At 43.6% G+C, this 24,452-nt stretch overlaps 1 protein-coding gene across 5 annotated transcripts in view; it reads left to right on the top strand.

Annotated features, from left to right (window-relative positions):
• LOC129808021 (protein split ends) overlaps nucleotides 1-24,452 on the top strand; it is a 168,491-nt gene that overhangs the window by 135,828 nt on the left and 8,211 nt on the right. For 2 of the 5 annotated variants that reach the window (XM_055857669.1, XM_055857670.1), the window contains exons 5-12: nucleotides 210-4,032; nucleotides 6,341-8,756; nucleotides 11,248-17,601; nucleotides 17,690-17,796; nucleotides 17,928-18,005; nucleotides 18,108-18,241; nucleotides 22,473-22,636; nucleotides 23,290-24,023. In XM_055857669.1, the coding sequence (XP_055713644.1) occupies nucleotides 210-4,032; nucleotides 6,341-8,756; nucleotides 11,248-17,601; nucleotides 17,690-17,796; nucleotides 17,928-18,005; nucleotides 18,108-18,241; nucleotides 22,473-22,636; nucleotides 23,290-24,023 (13,810 nt within the window). The remainder of the gene's footprint in view (nucleotides 1-209; nucleotides 4,033-6,340; nucleotides 8,757-11,247; nucleotides 17,602-17,689; nucleotides 17,797-17,927; nucleotides 18,006-18,107; nucleotides 18,242-22,472; nucleotides 22,637-23,289; nucleotides 24,024-24,452) is intronic. The other 3 variants (XM_055857672.1, XM_055857673.1, XM_055857671.1) reach the window with 3 other exon arrangements.

A 24,452-nucleotide genomic window follows, 5' to 3' on the forward strand; every position in this document is an offset into this window, starting at 1 on the left:
TCATTGACGTTTGTTCGGTTTCAAACGGTTCTTGCACACCTCTGAACTAAAGAATCACAACGATCATAAGGTTATCCAAGCTCATCACTAGCTTCCTATTTGATTGTTGCCTTGCAATTGATACAAACAGTTTAAACCAGTTATGAAAGTTACTTTATCACACAAAATTGTTAATGCAATGTGTTTTTTTGGTGTTTTTTCTGTTGTAGATCTGCACCTGTAAATCATCACAGAGTACCTACAAATTCGTGGTATGAGTCAAATTCAGCTGGAAATGTGGGTTCATCGAGTGGTGTTGTCAGTGGATCAGGATCATCACGATATGCTGGCGTTAGTGGTGTTTGTAATTCATCATCGGCATCATCAATAGCTGATCCAGCTGGAGGATATGATCTTCCCTTGAGTGGATCTGGACTCGATCATCGGATCGAAAGGAGGAATTCTGAGACGTCAGAGACCTCTATTAATAAAACACCATCATCCACTGTTAGTGGCATGAGCAATAGTAATACAAAGAAGAAGAAGAGTCGATCGGGGTCTGAATCCCCATGTGGTGGAAGTTTATCATCGCGATCTCATTCACGATCTCCAAGCAGTTGCAGTAGTACCAATAGTTCATCATCCAATTCACATGGGAGTAGTAGTAGTCCAAGTGGTAATGTTGGTGGTGGTGAATCGGGCAGAGGTACACGTGGCAGTGGTCAAAGTGGTACTGGATCGAGTTCGGGTAGTAGTGGAGCTAATCCGGCCACACATAGTGACGATAATAGACCATTGGCGATATGTGTGAGAAATCTTCCTGCTCGATCATCAGATACATCCCTCAAAGATGGACTTTTTCATGAGTACAAGAAACATGGAAAGGTGACATGGGTGAAGGTTGTTGGTCAGAGTACTGATCGTTATGCCCTGGTGTGCTTCAAGAAGGCCGATGATGTTGAAAAAGCCCTCGAGGTGAGTCACGATAAATTGTTTTTTGGCTGCAAAATCGAAGTGGCACCGTATCAGGGATATGATGTTGATGATAATGAATTTAGACCGTATGAAGCGGAATTGGATGAATATCATCCAAAATCCACGAGAACACTGTTTATTGGGAATTTAGAGAAGGAGATCACGAGTTCGGATATACGGAAGCAATTTGAGGGTTTTGGGGAAATAATTGAGATTGATGTGAAGAAGCAAGGAATCTCTTCGTATGCCTTCTGTCAGTATGCTGACATTGTGAGTGTGGTGAAGGCAATGCGAAAGATGGATGGTGAACATTTGGGGAATAATCGGATAAAATTGGGCTTTGGTAAGTCAATGCCGACAAATTGTGTGTGGATCGATGGGATTGCTGAGAGTGTCAGTGAGAGTTATCTCACTACGCAATTTGGACGATTTGGTCCAGTGTCTCAGGTCACCATTGATAAGGATCGTCGTTTGGCATTGGTGTTTTTCGAGCAGATTCAGTATGCTCAGTTGGCGGTGAAAGAGATGCGTGGGATTGTTTTGAGAGGGAGAAAACTGCAAGTGGATTTTGCATCGAGGGAGTGTCAAGATGCATTCTATGATAAAATGGATAAATCGCAGTTGCCCGAGAGGAATCCGGCCATCTTTGAGGCACAAGTGACAACGACAGCAGCTGCTTTGAGTGCCGTGCGGAGCTTTGAGGCATCAACGGTGGGAGGCGCAAGTGCTAGATTTAGTCGGTACGACGGTCCTCCGAGATCTCGAACATCTTCCTTCAGTCGCCATGGAAGTATCACAGGGGGCAATAGTGGAGCTGCAAGTCCCATTGCGGGAGTTTTGGAGAGAGCTTCATCGGGCAGTACGACGCCACGAGGTGCCGGAAGGCCCCGGGTCGTTAGGTACAATACCGTTGACTTCTACGATGGTGAATACAGTGATCGGAGATCAAGGAACTACGATGAGTACAGTCAGGGCTCAGGAGCATCGCATGATGGTGATGCGTATGATCATAGTGGTTCCGGGGATGTCTTTACTGCATATAGTCGTGGTACTGGAGGCAGTGAATCACCTCCAGCGACACGGTTAGTTGAAGGGGGAAATGGTGGAGTGGAAGTTGTAAGGAGGCGTAGTGAAAAGAGTCCAGGGGATATTCGACATTTGCAGAAGGAGAGGGTACATCTGCTGGAACAGTTGGAAGAGTGTCCGTCGAGTGGTGATGAGTTGATGAGTCCAAAGAAACGAATACGCTATGATTCGACAATGACAAATGACACAGTAGTGTCGCACCAATCCTCCTCATCCGTTGTACAAAATAATAATGTAGTTGTCAGTGACTCCATCTGTGATGCTAGTATTAACCATAGTCTTGAATCTACTACACTGATGCACCATCATCCAGGAGCGCCTGCTGTAGTCCATCAACATAGGAAAGTCGAAGTACGACGACTGTCGGAATGTAGTCAAAAGATGGCAGCAGCAAATGCTGCTATCAATCGACGTCCTTCGACAGATAGTCGAGGTCCTGTTGTCACCTACGGCACTCCCCATGTACTGTGCAAACGTCGCAAAACTGGCTCAATTGGAGACAGTGATCATCATACATCAAGGGGCCGTGGTCATCAACTACACTCCCATCATAGCCATGAGGCGTCGGGAGGTGAAAGTGCCGATGGTTCACGTCCGGGTACACCTCTGTGCGATGAGAGGCCAGAGAATAGTATTCCGACGGAACCGAGGCGAATGCCACGTGAACGACCACACAATGTCGAACCAATGCTCTTACCTCTGCCACGCTTCTCTGCCCAGTTCTACCTCCAGAATCGCCTGCTAGCTGCCCAGGCGGCTGCTTCGGTGGCCAGTAGTGGACCAGCTACAACTAGCACTCCAACCACTGTGGCTCCTATCACAACAGCAGGCACCACAGTGACCTCTAGTCTTGCACATTCACTGTCCAGTCCACCGCCAAACAGTATTCTCGTGGCGTCGAGTCCCAAGGTGCCGCATCACCATTCACACTCGCACCACCATCATCATCATCACCATCATCATCATCCACCGCCACCAATCGCCTCGTCAGCGTCAACCACCTCCAATGTCGAACAACCACCGGCTAGTCCCCTACGACCACCCTCGCTAAGCTCCAACAGTAGCGACAGCGAAGTTGCACCGAGTTGTAGTCCAAGTCTCGAGGAACGTATCAAAACCCTCGATGAGATGTTCGAAAAGTGGAATGGAAACAATGCCAACAGAGGAGGCGGAGCTGTTGGTACACACATTACCAATCCCGTCAACACTCCAGCTCCAGACTCTAGTGCCAAGATCACAACACTCCCAGATGGCAACAGCGGAAGCGGAAACAGCGCCTCTAGTACCACAAGTACAGGAACCAATTACAGGCATAAATTCCTGGACTTAGACGTCAATGAGGTACAACCATCAGACATAGTACGATCCGTTCTGGCTAAAAAGTCCATCTTCGATGAAGATTCAAAGAGACTGGAAAATATTGGTGATAAATACGAACCAAGGGAATATCACAATTTTTCCCGAAGTACTACTACATCATTTCAGGCCACAACTTCACCCCTTCCGGGGACATCAAGTGCAAAAACACCCACCCTGCCTGGACAACCAATATTCCCTTCGCCAGCTGCAGTGACACGTTTGACAAATTCAACGGCATCTCCCCTCAATAGTCCCATTGGGGGTATGTCATCACCCTACAATAGTCCATCACCGTCGCCAGTTACGCCAAAACCCAATACACCGGTCATGGCTCCGGCCAAAGGTCTACAGTATCCATTCCCGAGTCATCCACCGGCTCCAGCACCACAGGTACCACCAGCAACAACACCTAGTAGTCAACCCCAGGCAACGCAGCAGCAGCCTCCGGTACCGGCACAGGCCGAACCGCTCAAACCGAAGAATGTGCCCATTACCAAGAGTATCAGTTTGCAGGAGAAACCTGTGGTGTGCGGACATGCCAATAGGGTCCTCAACAAATCCACCTCTCTGCCTGGCAGTACAAATTCCGGCACGACGAAACCCTTTCTCACCAAGGACGATCAAGATGAAGTGGTAAGTTCAATTTTTTTACAACTAGGTTACCTATCCTAATTCACCACCATTTCCAGAAGAAGAATTCTGTAACAGTATCACAATGTCATGTGACAAATTTTCGTGCTAAAATTCCGAACTCGGGTAAATTAAGCTAATTCAAAACCTGCTCCAAATGGAAATTTTTCTCTACTCTAAATGGAAACGTCATTGTGTTCATGATAAATACAGTACTAAATTACTATATTTATATATTTTCAATACAACAGTTTCATTATTTAGTTAATTTTGCTCCAAATAAAGCGAAAATCCATTCATATTCACAAATTTTAATTTGTTAACTCTTTCGTCTCCTTTGGGACACTGGGTACCCATGGAAAAAGAATTTTTTTAGACTATCTAGAATCGATAAAAATCTGATTCTTGTGGATAAGTACAAACTATAAGGATGTCCAAATCTAGGATATTTTTTGCAGGACCCTAATTAACTCCTGAGATTAGATATTTTTGGTCAAAAATCGTGAATTTTCGTTTTTCTGCTTCCTTGCAGATGTCCTGACATTTTTTATATTTCTAGACCCAAATAAGGAAAAACCTCTCGGGGCCAATAATTATCATATCTAACAATTACAGATTGCATAAATTCCAATTTGAAAATTTATTCAAAATGGTCAAAAACATGCAACTAACTTAAAATAAACCGGATATATTTTGAGTTTATGTCATTTGAGAGACCAATGGTGGGTTTAGACATTTCTAAAGTTATCCATGGTACATACACTGAGAGAAATCCGAAAAAGTTAAAATAACATTCCGTAAATGTTAATTTTACCCTGCAGTATTGATCCAAAATCGGTGTAAATTTTACCCTTTTTAGGTGTATTAGGTGTTAAAGGTATCCTTTTTTATGTTAATTTTACCCTTAAAAAGGTGTAAAATTAACATTAAAAATGTTGATATATTTTTACACCTAAAAAGTGTTAAATTTCTGAGGAAAAAATGTTAATCGCATCATCTTTTTTTTCTCAGTGTAGATATGTATTAAAGTGGTGACAAATAACGAGAAATATTTTGTTTTTTGATTCTAAATTAAATTATAAATTATCAAAAAACAGATTATTTCTTGTTATTTATTATCACTTTTATGCACATATATTTTCCATTGACAACTTTAGAAACGTACAAATCCACCATTTGCCTCTCAAATGACATAAACTCCAAATGTAACTGATTTACATAAAATTGTTTGCTAGTTTTGAACATTTTTAATTACTTTTTCAAATGAGGCAACACACTTTTGAAGAATTAAAAATGATCGGCTTTTGGAAAATGATTTTTTATATGAAATTATATTATTTATTTATTTTTAAATGTATAAATAAGATCAAAGGATTACAGAGAATTTATTTGCAAAAAGAAAAATTTGAAAAAGTAATCTTTTATGTCAGTTTTTGCACCTGGTTTCCTCCGATCATACATGAGGCAACAAACTTTTGAGACCTACTGTATATAGCACTTTCTCTCTGTCTCTCTCTTTCTCTCTCTTTACTTAGTGAGTCTATATTCAAAGACATATACAATTCGCGATACGCGAATTTTTTTGCGGATCTTCACGGGGCGCGATTTTTTTCGTGGATTTTCGCGGGCACTAATTTTTGCGCGAATTTTCGCAAGTCACCAATTTTTTCAAGTATTTTCGTAGGTAGCGAATTTTTTTTGCGGATTTTCGCGAGGCGCATTTTTTCGCGGATTTTCGCGGAGCGCGTATTTTTCACGGAACACGATTTTTTTTGCTAATTTTCGTAGGTAGCGATTTTTTTCACGAATTCTCGCGGGGCGTGTATTTTTTTCTCGGCTTTTCGCGGGGACCGAATTTTTTCGCAGGCAACGAATTTTTTCACTGATTATCACAGGTCGCGTATTTTTTCGCGGCTTCTCGCGGGTAGTGACTTCTCGCGAATTTTCGCGGGGCGCGTATTTTTTCGCAGATTTTTGCAGGGCCGCGATTTTTGGGCAATGAATATTTTCGCGGATTCTCGCAGGTCGGCTACAGAGGCTCTAAACGGATGTAGAGTTTGAGGCGTCTATCTCTGCTAGTTTCCGAGATAATCGATTTTAAAGATTTTCAAATACTTTTATGTATTTCTCATCCAATTTTCCTTATTAATAACGATAATAAGTTACATAAAGTTTAAGGAATATTAAACGAAATTTGCATTATTATAAATATCGTTCGAGTTTGCTACAATCCAAATTTGCAATGAAGGAATCGCACCTCTATAAGCTGATTTAGGCTTATCACTGGTTTTTTTTTATTGCCATCTTCTAGCAACCTCAGCCTCCACAGCAAGAAAAAGAAGACAGTGGGAAACGTCACAATTGCACCACAGTCAAGGAGGAGTCGAAACGTCGTCCAGATAGTCTCGATCGTCGGAAAGTGGGAAGTGAAACGTCGTCGTCAGAAGGCATCACTGATCATCATCAGACAGTTGAACATCCAACTGAAGATGATCGAAGTGAGAGTGAAGAGAAGGCACGGCTGGAAAAGGAACGACGTGAACGTGAGAAGAGGCGAGAACGTGAAGAGAAGGAACGTGTTGAGAATGAAGAAAAAGAACGACGTGAACGTGAAGAAGAGGCTAAGCGTCGTGAGGAGGAGAAACGTGAGAAGGAAGAGAAGGAACGAAAAGAACGTGAAGAACGTGAACGTTTGGAGAATGAGAGGAAGGCTGAGGTGGAACGAGAAGAGAATGAACGTCGTGAAGCCGAAGAGAGACGTCATCAGGCCAAAGATAAGGAAAATCGCGAAAATCCAGAGAAGTTTACCACCGAAAGTACTTCTTCGTATGAAAAATACGAGGATACTGCTAATACAAAACGTCGAGAAAGGAACAATTCTAGGAGTTCATCTCCATCACGTACAATCAACAAGAGACGCTTGAGTTCCCAGGAGAACTACGATCTGGATGAGATTAAGCGCCTAAAGACGGTCAATGATCACAGAAAAATGTCAACTGATCGTAAAGAAATGTCGCGGGAATCAAAGAATAAGCATCATAAGGAGAAGCATCGTGTTCCGGGAACGACAAAAAATGGTGAAGATCGACCAGTTAGTGAGGATCGCTGTAGGGAAAATCGCAAGGATAGTGAGAGAAAGAGCAGTGGCAGAAGCAGTGACAAGCACAAATCCAAGTCAAATCGCAGTCGAAATGAAGATCATCATCATCATATGAATAATATTGATCATGATTTGAGTTCGCCATCTGAAAGAGGTTCAAATTTTCTCGAGCATTTGGACATGAGATCAAGCGAGGAGGAACAGAGACAGCATAAAAAGGAGCAGCAACGCGAGAAGAAACGCGATAAATTGAGATCGTTGAGTGAAATATCTCAGCAGGAATTCCTCGGAGAGTTCAATAAGCACGAAGGCAGGGCTAAGGGAGAGTCCGGAGAGGGTAAGAAACGATCAGGTGGTGAACGGAGAGGAACAACCGAGGAGAGCAACTTAAAGTCCTCCTCCTCGTCGGACAATGGGCGCAAGGGAAAGTCCACGTCGTCATTGAGAAAGATGAACGCCAGCAGTGATTCGGATGATTCTGATGAACCCAAGAAGCATTCCATCTTCGATATACCCGACGAGGGCCCCACTTACATATCAATGTACGACAAGGTGAAGGCTCGTAGTTGCAAGAATATGCAGCGTCAGGAGGAAGAGAAGAAGATTAAGGCCAAATTTACGCAGCTCAAACAGTCTCGGGCAAAGAGGGAGGAAAAGAAACGTTCAACTAGTTGGGACGATGATACAGACAGTGAAATGGATGATCGTAGATCTGTTAAATCTGGTCTCAATCATAAGAAGATCAATTCGTCCAGTGAAGATGAAATGCTGATCAGTCGTGTACCCAAAACCGAAATGATCTCAGATTCTGAGTCAGAAATGAGAAGATCACAGTACAATCGAGATAAGATCAATGAACTCTGCGATGGAGAGAGTTCCGAAGCCAGTGCCATTCACCAGAAACCACGAAGGAAGATCTCTTCGAGAAAGAATTCCCGTTCCACAAGAATTGCTTCGGACAGTTCAGAAGATGAAGCACTGTCGAAGATTAAGGAAGAGAAACTCGATACAGATACCATCAAGATCAAGACTGAAGTCAAAACGGAGTCCGACGAGAAGCTCAATCGTGGCAAATTGTTCGAACGCAGTGAGAGCGAAGAAACCCATTCGATGGGAACTGAATTGATGGCAGCTGCAGCCATTAAGATGGAACCCAAAGATGAACCTGTGGATGTGTACAAAAATTCTCTGTGCAACATCTCATCAGACGAACATGACATCTCAATTAACAGTACAAATCAGAAGGATCCGTTCGATCAACTCTTCAGTCCGGACACTCGGAAGAAGCACAAGAAGAAACAGAAGCGTCAGAAGAGTGTCCCACCTGTCACGCCAACAGAAACTGCTCCGAGCGGAGGTGATAAGGGACTGAAGGTACTCGAAGAAGTGAAAATGGAGAAGCAAGTGCCACTGGATCTGTTTGACGAATTGAAGAAGAACACTGTGATGCCTGAGCAAAAGAAGAAACACTCCAGTCGGAAGGAAAAGAAACGTGACAGGATGTCCAAGGAAGATTATGAAAACAGAGAGAGATTCCGTGATGAACGCACTGGGAAAGTGAAGAAGAATAAGAAGTCAGCCAAGATCAGTGACTCGTATGACAACCAGAAGAACTTCATCAAAGGAGGTAAGAAATGTTAATGATAATCCCAAATCAAATCTTTTGTCAGGGGCATCACGTTTCCATTGTTTCCCATATTTTTCTAGTGTGCCGAAAAAACTTTGAAGTTTATTCGGTGTTTTCTGTCACAGTAGAATGAATTAGCAAAAAATACAAATACAAAATAAAAGCCAATTTAATATAGAATAGGCAACCGAAAACCCCAAATTGGCAGCCTAAGTAGTTTTGGAGATATCTCGTGAAATGTGTACGAAAACAGGGAAAAATTTACACTAAAACTGGTCGCATTACACTTGATGCATCTGCAGAACACTTGATCGCAGAACACTTGATGCATCTGATCCTTTATGAAACCTACGCACTTCTTTAGTAACACCTCGGTCTAGCTGTCACTGTCCCTTGAAAACTTACTTAGATGGCTGCAACGTCGTTGTAAGGGACCGGAGCTCTTTACTAACTTCCTCCGGTCAAAATAATGCTGGCACATTCCATTAAGGAACTACGCCTTCCCCCAAGGGGATTTCTAGACATGCATTATTATTTTTTTCTTGTACGGGATGAGGTTGTCAGTCTCATGCCCGTGGAATCAAGTGCAGTGAAGCTCACTGGATGCAATCCGAACACCTTTAAAGCCAGAAAAATTCCTGGTGACACAAAGGGGATTCGAACCCGAGACACTTGCATCATAGAGCGAGTGCTCTACCACTTGGCACATTGAGTGCCCTTTGCTCGCAAATGAGCACAAATAAATCTGTTCGAATCGATTGTAAACTGATAATAGTATCACATGTTTAAAAGACCCTACAAAGCGTACTCCAGAATAATTACTTTGGGTTTAGCGCCGAAGTCAGGATTTCGATAATCGCGGGCCCATGACATCAAGGTTAATATCCTACGCTTGTCGATCCTCCGCCACTTCAGGAAGATGTTCGGGTTTGATCCCAAGGCGCTCCAAGGCAAGATTCTGAATTTGATTCAGCCACCTTGTTCTAGGTTTGCCTTGAGGTCGAAGTCTCCGCACAATGGCTTGCATAGCATTTCTGGGGAGTCTTTTCTATTCATGCGCTGAACATTTCCTTTCCTTATCACCTAAGTTGTAATATCTCAACTCGTAGAAGCAAGTCTTCGACTCTTAGTTCCATACGAACGGCTACGTTCCTCACTCGATCTCGGCGAGTGATTCCCTTAATCGCCTGGAGATACCTCATCTCGGAAGCTTGTACTAACGATCTTATACTTTTCGGTCATTATCTAAATCTCATGAATGGATGAACACAGTTTTGAAAACCGATAATTTAGGCGAACGGCTAAGTTGGGCCTTCCTCACCACGCTTCCGCCAAGCTCCCTCATAACTGCAGAAGCTTGACCGATTCGCGACGAGAGTTCTGCCTCCATGCTACCATCAGTCGTAAATAACACCCCGAGATACTTAAACTGCTCCACCTGTTTCAATGCGACTCTACTAACATGTAGACTGCATTGTACAGGCTGCCTGGAGATTACCATTACCTCCGACTTAGCCACGTTCACCTTCGTTCGGTCAAGTGCGCACTAAAACTCTTCTTTGGAAGATCCAAAAAGAATCAAATCATCTGCAAAGAGGAGATGTTTCACCCTGCAATCCCCAATGCGAATCGCATTTCGCCCCCGACTACGTACCATAACCTTGTCCATAGTTTGAACAATAATGATGATAGAACACACCCCTGGCGCGATCCAACACCCACCCGAAAATCTTCCGACTTGGATCCGTTTACACGAACACAACTACTACAGTCTCTGTACGATGACTGAATGGGTCCTAACAACTCCTCATCCAGTCCGTATTCGTGTAACTCGTGTAGTACATCCCAAAATTGTTCTCTCGGTACTCGATCATGTGCTTTTTCCAAATCGAAACAAGCATAAAATGGAATTACATACTCCCGGGCCTTTTCCATGTAGCCATTTTGAAGTGCCGTTGTCGTCGTAGTAGGCTTGTCAAACCTGGGGCGAATGATAACTTTTCGACACTTGTCCATTGTCTCGCGTAGATCGTTTGTTGTGCAATCCGTCGTTGAAGTCACAGGCCTCCTTATGGCCTAGACACCCTTACGACTTAAGCCGAGAAACGACTTAACGTAATTATAATCAAAATAATGATTTGACTAAATTCCCAACAGTTCCCCACTAAGCCGTTTCTAGATTTAAGCCGAGAGACGGATTAGTCAAAAACTGATGGAAATGTAATTCTCAGCTTAAGTCGTAAGTGTATCTAGGGTCTTACCCCGGAGACACGGATTTTGAGGTAGTCCGTGGTTTAGTATTCACTTCTCGTAGACACTGTAGCTATTTCCAAACAAACTCTAGCCAGTTCTAAAACCAACTACAGCCGTTCCCTATCCGCCACCTGGGACGCGCCCGATGGGTACCCCAACCACACGATAATGATAATAAAATATCAAATTCTGAGCCAGGATTGCATTTAGTTTATGAAATCTCTCATTTTCCATTTAGGTGAGAAAATGGAAGATATCTTTGGACCACTATCCGATGATGATACAATCCACTCATTTCCGGACATGGTTAAAACTGAACCTGTCTCTTCATCCCTTTCTACCTCAATGGCCAGTATTTTTGATGCCCAATCGGAGAGCATTAAGACAGAAGACATTAAAGTGGAAAATCCACTGGTGTATCCCACCAAAGGGATCTCTGGGGATGACTTTAAGTCAGCTTCGACAGTTTTGCCAATGCAGTCCGAACGAGAGCGCCATAAGGATGAATCTCGTAAACGAAAAGAGAAGAAGCGTCGCGAACGAGAGAAATCCCGGGCAGCAGCAGTGGCCAAAGAGGATGAGAATAGTGTGGATTTGGATGAAGCTGGGCGGGCTCTCGAGGCTCAATTGCTCAAGGATATGGACACAAAGATCGATGAGTTGCCAAATGCTGTGAAGCAGGAACCTAGAGGCAGTGTTGGGGATGTTATGGATGTTTTCCGCTTTACCGATGGCGATGATAGCATTGAGAATGTTATGTCTAAGGACAAGGAGAAAGAAACTTCTGGGGAGCAACATCGATCTAAGGAGAAGAAGAAGAAAAAGAAACGGTCGAAGGAAGAGAAGCATCAAAGGAGGGAACATCATCAATCGAAGAATTCTTCTTCATCTATGGACTCCAAAGGAAGCAATGTGGACAAATTGGTGGATGAGCAACAAAAGCTGAGTAAGCAATCGCCAAGTTTGCCATGTTTGCTGGAAGAGAGTCCTCCACCTCCATCGAAAAATGCCAATCTCTCTGTGTCTGTAAATCGGGAGAGTCGGTCTCCGGGGAATGCTGTGCTGAAACCGGTGACGCCAAAAGCCAATGTGGAGAGCAAGAGAAAACCTGAAAAATTCATTCCAGGATTTGGTGGTGAAGTTGATGAGACAATTCATGAGTCAGCTGTCAAGTCAATCAGTACGGAATTCACGACAAATCAACCTGAAATTCCTGCGGAAATTGATGATAAGACAGATTTGGCTGAGAGTGATCTGTCGTCGAAGAGTTCCGAAGGAGACAAAGCAGATGATAAAACATCTCGGGTTATCATTTCGCAGGAAGAAACTGAGGATGCCGTTGCTGCTCTACTTGGTGAGAGTTTTGGCTCTTCAAGTGTACCCGACTATACGGATTGCTATACAACTCCTACGCCAATTGAGGAGAGTCCGTCAGCTCTGGCACCGGATACTATTATTCCGGAGGAAGATGCTGAAGAGATGCGTAAAGCTGTACAGAGTTTGAATACAGAAGAGTTGGATTTGAAGCCTGATACTCCTCAATCGGAGCATGATTTGCAAATTGACACGGATACCGAAGAGCAAGAGGAGGATTCTGCTGGGAATGCCTTGCGCTTTGATCAACCTCCGAAGACGCCAGATGTCGATTTGACGGCAATCCGGAAGGAGGCATCAAGTGAAAAGGCACAAGTTCAAGCATCTCCCAAAGAATCCACCCCTCCAGTTGCTCCGAAAGTCACTACTCCTCCAGTTACGGGAACTTCTGTCATCACAAAGACAGTTAGTCAACCAGTGTCGCAGCCTGAAGTTGCGATTTCCAAAGTTGTGCAAATTCCTGTACAGGTGTCCATTCCCACGAAGCTGGTAGAAACCCCAGCTCCTCAGCCCGTTCAGGCGAGTATCGTGGAGAATCCTGCTGTAAAGGTAATTCCGGCGTCTTCAGGAACAATTGTGGTTACATCAAATCCACCACATACTCGTGCCAGTAATATCATGAGTACAACTCCAAGACCTCAGTTGATCTATCAAAATGCCATGAGACCAAGTCATCCTCCTGTTCCACAGTCGCAGCCACAGCATTTCCTTCCGCAACAGCCACAACCGCAGAAGATGCAACAACCACCGAGACCGCCGGGTCCGTATCTAATGCAGCCGCCAACTATAAATATTCCCGAACAACCGCCTCAGTACGTCTATCAGCAGATTGGAGTGATGATGTCACCCAGAAATGCTGGAGATCCTCGTTTGGCATCGCCACGACAACAGCAACAACAACAACAAGTACAAACTGCCCAGCAACAGGCATTTGGCAAGAGTGCATCCCAGTTGAGTCCAACGGGAATGATTCGAAGCCAAGAACCTCCGTCGCCGAGGCAATCACCTCAGCAACTGAGTCCTGCTGCAATTTCCACACACCATCAACAACAACAGCAACAACAAATACAGCATATGATGCAACAACAGCGACAAATGCTGTCACCTTCTGGTCAACATCCCATGAACAACAATCTCATGATGAATCGTGTTCCCGTTGCCCCAATACTAACGCCCATCTCGAAACCAATGCCACAATCTCCGATGCAGCCGCCGAGTCAGCAGAAACCACAACAACCACCGGCTACTCAGCCACATTCCAAGGAGATGCCTCCGCAGACCGTGGTGAGAGTGGTGCAGACTACAGCAGCTCCATCGGCCATTCAAGTCACTCCGAAGATTGTTACTCAACAGACTGGGCAGATAATGACGCAACTTCCAAAGCCCCAAGGTCAACCAACTGGCCAACAACCGCCTGAGATGCTCGACAACAAATTGCCCAAAGGTGTGATTCTGCAATTGCCACAACAAAACTATCCGAATCATCAAGTTCTGCAGCAACAAAAGCAGATGCAACAGATGCAACAAATGCAGCAACATCAAATGTTGCAGCATAAGCAAATGTTTCCGAAGCAACAACAACAGCAACAACATTTGGTGCAGCAACAGATTCATCAACAAATGGTTAATCAACAGAAGCATCTGCAGCAGCAGTCAATAATCCAGGGAGTTAGCAAATCAGGCGAGATTATGCGGCATCAACAGTCAAATATTGTCATGCATCAAAGTCAACCAACAAAGATTCCACCACAATCGCATCCACAGCCACAACAAGCAATGATGTATCCTTCTGTTGTGAAGCAAACATTGCCAATGGCACAGAAACCTCTGGAGACGACAACCAAAACAAGTCTCCAGGTAATTCCAACAGCAACAATCACACCTACTGCAGCACCACAACCGCAAAAAGTGGAAGTGGAAAAGAAGGAATTTCCAAAAGAGCAATCAAATGTTCCGGTTGAAGTGCCGGAAGAGGATAAATCTGCTGTCAAGGATGATAATCCAACTGTCATAAAATCTGGCACATCAACTGGTCCCGATGGATCGTCATCTCTTTTGACTGAGGAGAATGTCATTAAATTGTCCAATGCTACAGATGAGCATATGGAACAAGATTCCAAGGAAGACAGTGACTATTGGTCAGCCAAAGAGGTGAATATTGAATCGGTAATTAAAAAGGTTGATGCCCTATGCTCTGGAGAAGATACTTCGGAGGAGGGTTCAGAAGTTACCACAAAAACAACAGAGTGGACAGAAGAGAATCAACAAAATGCTCCAGAAAGTGCCAAATTGGAGACTGAGAAACACAAAGAAACACCAAAAGTGGCTGAAAATGCCGAAACAAAGCCTCAACCGGAAGTGCCGTCGGAAAATGTTGAAGCTGAAGAGGAATTTGATGAAGGTGTCTGTGACAATCCAGATGCAAAGGATGGTGGAAAGAAACGTGGAAGGGGTCGAGGTAGAAAGACTGAACCCGAAACTGTGGAGAATTTGAAGGCTCCTCCACCAAACAACAACAACAACATTGAGTCACCAGAAGTACTTTCAGCAGCAGACACTCAAACTGGCGGAGTACAGACAAGACGTGGTGGAAAGGCAGCCAATCGTCGAAAGGGTGGAAGAGTAACAAGAGGAACTGTGGCTAGTGTATCGCCAACAACAATTCCTTCAACATCTGCCTCTGACAGAAAGACACGAAATCAGAATTCTGAATCAGATGTCTATGAATTCCATGAAGATTCGGGCGAGGAAGTTAATCCGGGAGCAGCAAAGGCTGCTTCAGGTGAAGATAGTCGTCCAAGGCTCATATTGACCATCAAGAGTCCGGCTCCGCCAGTTCAAACACCCACAAGTGTCTCCTCAAATCCAGCAATAGTTCAAACACAACCCGTTCAGCAACAGCCTCCTCCTGTTTCTGAACCATCAAATACGAGTCCAAGTCAAGTTCCAACTTCAGGGGTATCTTCTAATGATGAATTCACATCTCCAGCTGCAAATACACGCAAATCTCGACGACTTCAGGAAAGAGATGGCACAAGAAGTACAGTTGATGATGTGATTGAGGATGTTGTGAAGAATGTGACAAATTCCCCGAAGGCTGGTAGTATGACACCACCACGAAGAACTACCAGAAGTACAATGAATCAATCTCCAGCACCAGTTGTAGCTGTCAAGGCAATTGGACAGGATAAATTGCCAAATGTTGATGTTAGGAAATCCCCGAGAGCCAATAGGACAACCAAGAATAAAGATAGAAAACTCTCGGAGACATCGACTGACAGCAATGAGGAACGGAAGATTGAGACTGAGCAGGCGGCACCTGAAGAGAAACCTCCACAAATGGAAATTAAGAAAGTGGATGGTCCTCAGCCTGAGAATCTGGCAGCTGAGAAGACTGAGCCAGTTGCTGTACCACATGAACAGCCAATAAAACCGGAAATGGTACCACAACCAATTCCTGGTAATCTACCCAATGACGCTTCAACGACGTTGATTGATCCTGTAACTGGAGAACTCATGGTGATGCGTCATAGTAAGGAGGGTCAGTACATTCCAGTACCTAGGAATGCTAGTCAGGCGGCACACTTATTGGCTAAGCAACAGTTGGCTAAGGGAATGCCTCAGCAACAGCAGATGAAGCAGCCTGAAGTTCCGAGTGTTGTGAAACAAACGCCTCATTCGGAACCACAACAACAGCAACAGCATATTCCGCCTCCTCAGCAACAGGCTCAACCTCAGATTCAGCCTCAGCCTCAGCAAATGCCAGTTCCGCCTCCTCAACATTCCATGCCACAGCCTAGTCAGAATGTAGCAACGGTTTCCGTGGTATCGCAGGGTTTCCCTACCAGTACCATGATCGGGAAACCAATAGGATCAACAACGGTGACTAATGTCTCAATTCCACTACCACTTTCCGTTTCGACGCCGATTTCCATGCATCCTGCTTCATCGGCGACTACGATTATCACAAGTTCTGCGCCTCAAATGGTGCAACAACAACAACAGCAACAGTTGCAGCAGCAGCAACAACAACAGCAGCAACAACAAATGAGATCGCATTCGCTGAAGCAGCATGTGCTGAACTCTCAGGCTAGTATAAAGCCAATTGTGATACAGACAATGTCAAAGCCACATCCGAGTGTGCAGCCGCCTCAGGCGTCGACACAGCAGTATCATATGCCTCCTACTTCTATGAGTCAGCAACAGCAACAACAACAACAACAGCAGCAGCAGCAGCATCAGCAACAGGTGCAAATAAAGGCTCCACAGTTAGCTCAAAATCCTCCACCAGTTCAGCCACAATCAACAGTCCAGCAGCAGCATCAGGCCAGTGTGGTGATGCAGAATCAACAGGGAAAGATCCTTGGACCACCGCCAAAGCCTCAAGCTCAGTCTGGTCAGCAGCAACATCCGGCAATGCCGCACAATCTCATCATAAATGTGCCCCCGGTGAGCTCTGCTGCATCTGCAGCGACGCTGTCGCCGCGTGTTGTACAACATCAACCACCGCAGCAGATGAAGCAACAAATTACAATTACACAGCAACAGGCTCAACCGTCACCGTCTCAGGCCCAACCGCAACCCATTCATTTGAGTCAGAAATCCCAAGGGCCACCTCAATCGCCACAGCAGCAACATGTGCCACAACAAATGGTTATCCATGGTGGCAAGATGATACCACAACCGCCACCGATTGGATACGCCACAGTGCTGCAGAGTGGAAAGATGATTCAGGCTTCGCCGCCACCGCCACAGATCCAGTCGCCCTCAGTGGCAAACTTGACGAAGCAGCAACAACAGCATATGCAGGTGCAACAGCAAATACAGCACCATCATCAGCAGCTGGCGAAGCAGCAGCAGCAGCAGCATCATGTGCTGACGTCGCAGAAGCATCATTTGGTGGTCAAGCAACAACAGGCACCACAACCACCACAGCAACAGCCACTGCATCTGGGACAGTCAGCACAGCCACAGCCGCCGCAGCAACAACAACAGCAGCAACAGCAGCAGCATATGTTGACCAATGTGACGCCAAGTGTTGCACATCAGGCTACCAAACACATCCAGACAGCTTCGACTCAGATCCTCCCACCGGGAATGCCACCGCAGAACAAAGGTGTTATGGGACTGCATCAGTCACCGCAAATACTCACAGGGGCCGTGGCTAGTCCTCCGCCCAAACAGCCACATCTTACCAGTCAACAACCCATTGTGACAGGTAAGAGAAAATTTTCTCTTGGAATTCCTCGGCCAAGATCTCTCGATAAATCCCTGAATTATTCTCATGTTCTATTGAAAATTTCCAGGTGCTAGCAGTTCCCGTGTTACTGTTCCCCCTATCAGTCCACAAGGTCAGGCCCGTGGTCATATTTTGCAAGCTGGTCTGCCAGTTCCTGCATTCGAAGCCAGTCTGGTAAGTAATGTGATTTTCCATTACTTTCCTTTCAGAAGTCAAATTTCGGAATTTAATGTCTTTGATACTCTTTGGACGCTGCTCTTGTGTTTTTTTTTTATTTTCCCAAAAATGTTTGAAATAATCTGTAGCACAATGAAATTGGCTATGGGATTACACGATCACAGAGTCCTCCACCTGCTCATCAGCAGGCATCTCCGATAACTCCGGTAAATGTCACATTTTGAGAGCAAATTTCTTTGGGTTGATTGACATTTTGTTGTATTTCAAAGTGTCTTCTTTTTTTACCGGAGGATTTTGTGTCATTGCAGGGAGATGGACCCTATCCACCTGTTCCGCTGCGTGGAGTACCAAGGGATCATCACATCATGATGTATCACCATCAGTACATTCGAGCACAAGAAGCTCTCAATCATGGTGCAAGGATTCCATACCATATGCCAAGGTAAATTTAAAGATTAAACGAACTTACCTGTGAAATTTAATCATAATTCTACAAGGTCGTTTTCTGAAGACGATCAACTACTTTTAGTCCTTTTTATAAGTAGTTGCTCATCGAAAGAGAAGGAGCGAAGTAGAATTGATTTTATCCAAGGGATTGATAACTGTGCCGCTCACGATTCCCGCGAGGGCCGATCTGTCGATCTCGTGTCAATCTGCCGATTGCATGCCGATCGGCTGATCTCTGGCCGAATTGTACCGATCTGTCGATCTTCAGTTACAGATCAGCACAATTTTGCTGATCGCTGCTCACGGTTCACTCGAGAGCCGGTCTGTCGATCTCGTGTCAATCTGACGATCGCATGCCGATCTGTTGATCTCTTGCAAAATAGTCCCAATGCCGATCTTTAGCTTCAGATCGGTACAATTTTGTCGATTGCTGCTCACAATTCAGTCTGAGATCCACTTATTCACCCCTTGTTTTACCATAAATAAGGCACTTATAAATTAGTTTAATGTCCAAAAGTTAGAAATGGCAAGGTGGATTATTAGGATCGGAACCGTATCCAGAGGCTTGCATTTGACACAAGATGCAGTACTTTTTATTTCATTCTACTGCACTTTTTACTGCTTCTACGTTACAGAGGGAGCAGTATATCGTCGGTTGCCTCAGCAACTGTGCTAACTGCATTTGCTTTGTGTCTGCATTCATTGCAAACGCCGCGCAGCGATGCGTTGCTTACAACGAATGCTGACACAAAGCAAATGCAGTTAGCACAGTTGCTGAGGCAACCGACGATATATAGTCCCTTGATTTTTTCATCCCCTTAAAGTTCCACCTTCCACCCTCCGAGGAACCATTTTTTTTTTCAACACATTGTCGATTGGATCACCAACTGTGCTAGGTACCTTTTATTTGTGTCTACCTTCGTTGCAAACGCAACGCATCGGTGCGTAGTTTACAACGAATGCAGACACAGCGCGAAACGCTTATCATCGTGTTTCAGACGGTTTCTGAGAAATTGTGTCGCGTAGTTTGTCCGTCCGTCTGAATAAGTCAAAGTAGATCTTATTGATCGAGCTTCTCTTACATCTCAATCCTCGTAAACCTCACCATCTTCTTGGAAACCATAAAAACAAATTGTGGCGATTGGACTCACTTTTTCCTTCTGAATAACACAATAATGGCTTGCATAGCTATACCCTCAAGATTCCTGAATCAATTTTCAGTTACCAGGGCGAATTCCCTGTACGTCGTTTATGGATACCGGAGTGGATTCCTGGGGATCTGCCCACGGATGTTCGGGGCAAATTCGCAGAGAATGACCCACAGTCCACTTACAAGAAAAATCTCTAGAAAACTTCTCGAAAATCAATCTGCTACTGTGACTGCTCAGGCGATAAGACCGCAATGTCTTGCGCTCGACAACCGTTTTACTCGACAGACAGAACCCAACTTCCTAATGAGAATCGTTTTTTATCACTCCTTCACTTTTCACACCGTCGTCGCTTTCCCTCCTGATGGGACTTTGTTTCTGTGCTGGGAGCCACAACCTTTTTTTATTCGTCTAAGATCCCCATCTGGTGCCCAATATCTATAAAATCGTCTTGCGCTCGACAACCGTTTTACTCGACAGACAGAACCCAACTTCCTAATGAGAATCGTTTTTTATCACTCCTTCACTTTTCACACCGTCGTCGCTTTCCCTCCTGATGGGACTTTGTTTCTGTGCTGGGAGCCACAACCTTTTTTTATTCGTCTAAGATCCCCATCTGGTGCCCAATATCTATAAAATCGTAACAGTATATTACCAGACCTAGAAGTCAGACGGTTAGTAGTAGTTACTTGAAACTTTCGGCGAACTCTCCATATGTCATAGGTGTGGAAACTGGTGAGCATCGGGTAAGAAGAAGCGAAGAAAATTCTCTAATTCTTCCCAAAGCTTTCGGCTCGGACTCCAAGCCTTCCTCAGTGGTCAAATTTTTAGTGTTTTCTTGCTTTTTCAAATTGTTTCGGCTCCAAACAGCTGAAAAGCCGAAGCTAGAGGAAGAGAACAATCCGAATCCCGTCAGATTATTCCCTTGCTCTGGTGAGAACTTCCTGGGGGATTCTTCCACTATTTGGACTGACTCTCGGCTGTTTTCACGGCCTCTAGTAACGGCTCTTTCGAGCCACCGGGCTTAAGGCAGTAATGCCCCCTTGTGTAGGCTACCCCCGGGGGTGCCTCGAGAGAGTTTAACCAAGGTTAGAAATAAATTTCCAACCTTGCAGTCCGGCAAATGAATGCCTCTAGGGAAAAATTCCTCCAGAAATATTCTCAAAGCCTGCCCTAGGTCTTAAGGCTTCTTGAAGAGAAGCCGCTGTTTCCTGGCAGTAGGGAGCCAATTGGCCGCTGGTAATCCTTAGGCAATAGGATGCCGCTGGTCTTGGGCCAAAAGGGAGATGCGATTTCTCTGGAACAAGCACTCTCGTGCTGCTAGAAGTGAAACTCAGGAATCTCTATCGCAATCTGATTTATTTAACAAAAATTAACCCTATTTATACAAAATCATTTTTACCCCACTTAATTACTAAGGTGAACTTCGTGAACCCATAATGCGTCATTGCAAAATTGCACATTCTTTATTTTGCTGACGAAAAAATGCTGATCAAGAAGTGAATGAACGGGTGTCATTAGCACTAAGCATAATGACCTACTTTCAATAAGAATTTGACAATTTTCAATCTCTAATATCATAGAAACTACTTGTTAGAATGGTAGCAAATTGATACCAGATAGAGTTAAGGATATAGAAAATAGGATGGTAAAAATTTAGGATCGTTTAGCATCCTAGTTTCTTCAATATTTGCCGTTAAAGTGAGGCTTGTTTTGTATACTTCGTGAAATGACTCGATTTAACCAAAACTAAAATCCGTATATTAGTTAAACTATTCGTCTCTAATTGAAATGACAAGACATTCCTAGTAGTAAGAGTATCTAAAAATAGTGTAGTAGTCCTTAAATCCTTTAAGGATAAGTCATTGACTTAAAAAGTAGGGGTAACGAAAACCCTTGTAAAGTCTTGGTAAAGCCAAAACTTTCCAACTTTTGTGTTGAATAATTCGTATCCTTTTTAGGATGTGAGGACTTATGATGAATATCCTGGCGATTTAACTATTCAAAAGTAGTTCGATATGAATTAAAACCCATTATTATCCCTCAAAGATTAAAAAATTCTAATTTGAAAATAATTTGTATGAACGTGCATGTTCATCTTGAACACAAATGGTCACTGCACTTAATTTTCTACTTATTTTTAAAATTTTAGCAATTTTTCTTTCTTTTTGTGTTTTTTTCTTAATATTTCTTTGTGAGACTACTCACAGTGTAATCGAGAATCGAGAATTTGCATAAGAATTGCAATGAAAATGCGTAAATTAACGAAATACGGCGAGCATTTTACTGATTTTACTGTCAATGTGATCCTTCCCGTAAGCGACACATCGTTGCCTGACGTTTGCAACGAATGCAAACACAAAGCAAATGCAGTTAGCAGAGTTGGTGATCCAACTGAAGAAATGTAAAGATCTTTTAAATAAATTCAATTTTGACCAAATCGGTGGAGAAATAAGTCTTCGAAAATGATTTAACCTTAATCTTGATTTGACATTGACCTTGACTTGGCCTTGAAGTATCCAAAATGGCAATTTTTCTGGTCTGAGGAAACTATAAACGGAATGTCCGCCTCGACTATACCTTTAACGGTTCCCTATCAGAATTCCTTAAATGCTCAAATCCCGATTGAGTCGAAATCCCGAATTTCCGAATTTTGTCCCTTTCAAGATTTTGATCATTCGGAATTTTGGTTATCGAAATTTTGGCCCTTCAGGTTTTTGGCTTTCAGGATTTAGGCCGGTACTGATCCAAAGCATAATATCGAAAATCTAATGCCCAAAGCACAATAACTTTTGTTTGTAAATGTTTACAAAGTTTCCTATGAGAGTGAGCGGAATGACTAGATCTAGATCTCACTCACTCTCACTGAAATGTCAAAAACATGTTTACAAAATAAAAGTGATTGTGCGTTGGGCATAAGAAATCGTTGGAGTTATTTTCGAAATAAAGAATATAACTTAAAATAATTTTAAAAATTGCTTAAAAAAATAGAAAACAAAGTTCTAAATAAGATTTTTTCAACTATAAATTTGCCTTCAGGCAATAAAGAAATTTCTTGTAATTTCTTTGTGGATTTAGATCACCAATGCTTCCGGGATCAGCTGATCAGAAGAGTGAAATATCAGAGCTGGACGATACCTCCGTGGCGAGTCCTCCGTTAGAATTGAGGCGTCCTGCAAGTGGTCCACGAGCTACCACAGCTGTTCCGCATAGCCTACAGAGTCCTCAGGATCGTGCAACTGGTAAGTCCTTGCAAATATTTGTTTTATTTCTCTTTTAACCCTTTAACGACGAGACAGTTTTCGAGGACCGAAAATCAGAAATAAAAATGAAACCGATAGACAAAATCAGTAAAAGGTCTTATATCTAGTCTTAGAAAATCCAAGAGAATCTGATTCGGTGTATTTTTTACCTCTATGAGCAATAGGGACAAAAATAGCCTAAAATTTAAGTTTGTTTTTGACAATACCAATGACTGATAATTTTCACTCTAGTGAAAAATATTATGTTTGAGTACTGTAGTTTCTTTTCCAAGACGGTTTTGCTTCAAAAAATTGGAAATATAAAAAATAATTAAAATTAATTATCATTATGAGAATTTAAAAATTTGTCATTTTTGGGCTTAAAAATTTACTGTATAGCAAATAGCAAAAAAATATCCTAGATTCCTTCAACCTTCTACTTTGCAATTACGTACAAACATAAGGAAAAAATATCTTTAGGTAGTCAGGAAAAATTGTTTTCTTTATGGGATACCGGTGTTCCAATTGTCCTTAAAGGGTTAAAAAAAAACAGCCATCTTGGAGCATACTCCCAGAAATTCATGCTGAAAATTTTCCTGCTTTGGGAGATAAATTGCTGGATTTGAATTTGATTGAAAAAAATTTCCCTCTAGACTCACCCCAAGTGGCTCAAGTGTACGTTCCGGGTACACGAATTCCCCATCCTCACTATCCAGATGCCGGAGCTAGGAGTTACTATGAATCCGCAGCGGCACGTCCGCTTCCGGCTGAACCACCGCCGGCTCATCGGCCGTCGTCGCACAGTGTTGTGGCCCCAATGAGTCATCCACCGACAAATTATGGGGCCCCAAGTGTGCCTACAACACCCACAAATCTCTCTCACATGTACTCCCAACATCCCAAGACACTTGAACGCGAACGCGAGCAGCGAGAGCGCGAGAAGGAGCGCGAAACACGTGCTTCCATTCCAAGTGAGTGTCATGTGGATGCTAGTAGGATGAAGGGATCTCAGAAGGGAAGAGCTGACCGTTTCCGTGTCTCCTCTGCAGGCCATGCCAATATGCCCAGCCATGGGACACTAGTGCCAGCGATGCCGGCGCCAACAGGACGCAATTTGCAAGTGGCTACGCCACCCCATGCCAGTCAAGTGCCCCCGCAGGCGGACTCCCTCATGATGCTGCTGCAGCGGTATCCGGTGATGTGGCAGGGACTTCTGGCACTGAAGAATGATCAGGCTGCTGTACAGATGCACTTTGTCTTTGGCAATCCCCAAGTGGCTGGTGATTCGTTGCCGTGCAACAGTGACGGATCAACGCCACCGCTCAGGATTGCTCAGCGGATGCGTCTGGAACAGACACAGTTGGAGGGTGTGGCGCGAAAGATGCAGGTGAGTTCATAAAATTTTGGCAATTTTTATGCAATTCTTTCTCTGATTCTTGCTCTTTTCGAGACTTTGGAAAATTGTTCAACACGAAAAACCTTGGTTTTTTCAAAATATTTTTCTGAGTATTTTGATTTTCCCACTTGAAATTAAGACACATGGCTTAATTGCATAATTAACATAACAATCCAGATTCTTGATGAAATTTAGATTGGGAAAAGTATCACAAAACAAGGGGAAACATTTCATCAAACCCTAAAAAATCAAAGGTTTTATTTGCTCTTTAGAAATTAGGAACTATAGGAATCGTGGTAATACTTTTAGTCTGAAGCCCTTGTAAGTTATGGCTTCAGTTTATTTTTACTTTTCCCTTAAAAAAAATTGTTTTATTAATATATCGCTCCTTGGAAATTACAAGGGGCCAATTCACTTTTT

Source organism: Phlebotomus papatasi, chromosome 3 (genome assembly GCF_024763615.1).
Source record: "Phlebotomus papatasi isolate M1 chromosome 3, Ppap_2.1, whole genome shotgun sequence".
Classification (NCBI taxonomy): domain Eukaryota; kingdom Metazoa; phylum Arthropoda; class Insecta; order Diptera; family Psychodidae; genus Phlebotomus; species Phlebotomus papatasi.